The sequence below is a fragment of the Sapajus apella genome, unplaced genomic scaffold, assembly GCF_009761245.1.
Source record: "Sapajus apella isolate SASKATOON/1434 unplaced genomic scaffold, GSC_monkey_1.0 scaffold36, whole genome shotgun sequence".
Taxonomy (NCBI): Eukaryota; Metazoa; Chordata; class Mammalia; order Primates; family Cebidae; genus Sapajus; species Sapajus apella.
The window spans coordinates 10702566-10703657 of NW_022436976.1; the positions used below are offsets into that span (position 1 = coordinate 10702566).

At 69.3% G+C, this 1092-nt stretch overlaps 1 protein-coding gene across 1 annotated transcript in view; it reads left to right on the forward strand.

The window, feature by feature from the left end:
• The first annotated feature begins 389 nt into the window (after positions 1-389).
• Positions 390-1092, forward strand: part of SLC44A5 (solute carrier family 44 member 5) — a 408769-nt gene continuing 408066 nt past the window's right edge. The window contains exon 1 of the mRNA XM_032296576.1: positions 390-685. Coding sequence (XP_032152467.1) covers positions 652-685 — 34 coding nt within the window. The 5' untranslated portion in view covers positions 390-651. The remainder of the gene's footprint in view (positions 686-1092) is intronic.

Below are 1092 nucleotides of genomic sequence, written 5' to 3' on the forward strand. Positions count from 1 at the left end.
CTCCGGCAGGTGGCCGGAGTTCTGGTTGGCCTGTGAAGACGGGTGTCTTTCGCGGGCATAGCGCGTCCTGGCCTTTTGGGAGGGGGCTTGGAAGGCCCGGAGTCTGGCAGGCCGGACGCGGACTCCATCAGTGCCTGGCTTTCTCCTCCCCGGCCCCAGATGGCCGCGGTCTCCCCGCGCCCCCCAGCAGCTCCCCGCCGCCACCACCGTGATCTTTCCCAGTAGCGGCTGCTGGATGACGGCGCTGTAGCCGGTTGGATGGGGGCTGGCGGCTCAGACGGGACACCGGGGGTGGGGGCGTGGGGGAGGGAGAGTGTGGGGAAGGGGGAGGTCAGCGCTGGGCGGGAGCTCCGGGGACCCAGCGCTGCCCCCTCCAGCAGCAGGAGCAGCACAGCAGCTGCCGCCGCTGCAGCCGCCGCGTCCACAGCAGCGCGAGCGGGGGGCCCGTGGCGCGGCCGAGAGCAGAGGGGCGGCGGCGCCCGCCCCAGCCGAGCCGAGCCAAGCCGAGCGCTCAGCCCGGCCGCCGCAGCTGCCTCGCAGATGCCATCACAGCAACAAAGAGCTCGCTGAGCGGAGAGCGGCGGCGAGGGCTCGCCCGGGAGCAGCCGGAGGAAGCGCGTGGGGGGTCCGGGGGAGGGAAGGGGCCGGAAGATGGCCCAGAAGAGAAAGCCCCCCAGCATCAAGGGTGAGTCCCGCTCCCTCCTTCCCTCGTCGCCTCCAGTCTCTCGCCCGCCGCCTGCCCCTCGGGCCGGCCTGTTTACATCCAGGCGCTGCCAAGTGCAAGGCTCCTGCCCAGGAAGAGTTTGCCTTGTCAGGGGTGGGGCGGTGGGGGCAACTGCGGCGCTGCTGCACCTCCCCTGCCCCCCGGGGACACTCCGACAGGAGTTTGTGCCCCTTTGGCAACCTGGGGAAACCTGGAGACTCCTCTCTCACCCTACCCCTTTGCTACTCAGCGAGCTTGGGTATCTATCTGTTGCACCTCCTGGCCTCTGGGCAGTGGGGAGAGAAGCGATTCGGATCCTAGCCTCGCGTCCTTTCCGGAACATCTCTCTCTCTCTCTCTCTCTCTCTCTCTCTCTCTCTCTCTCTCTCT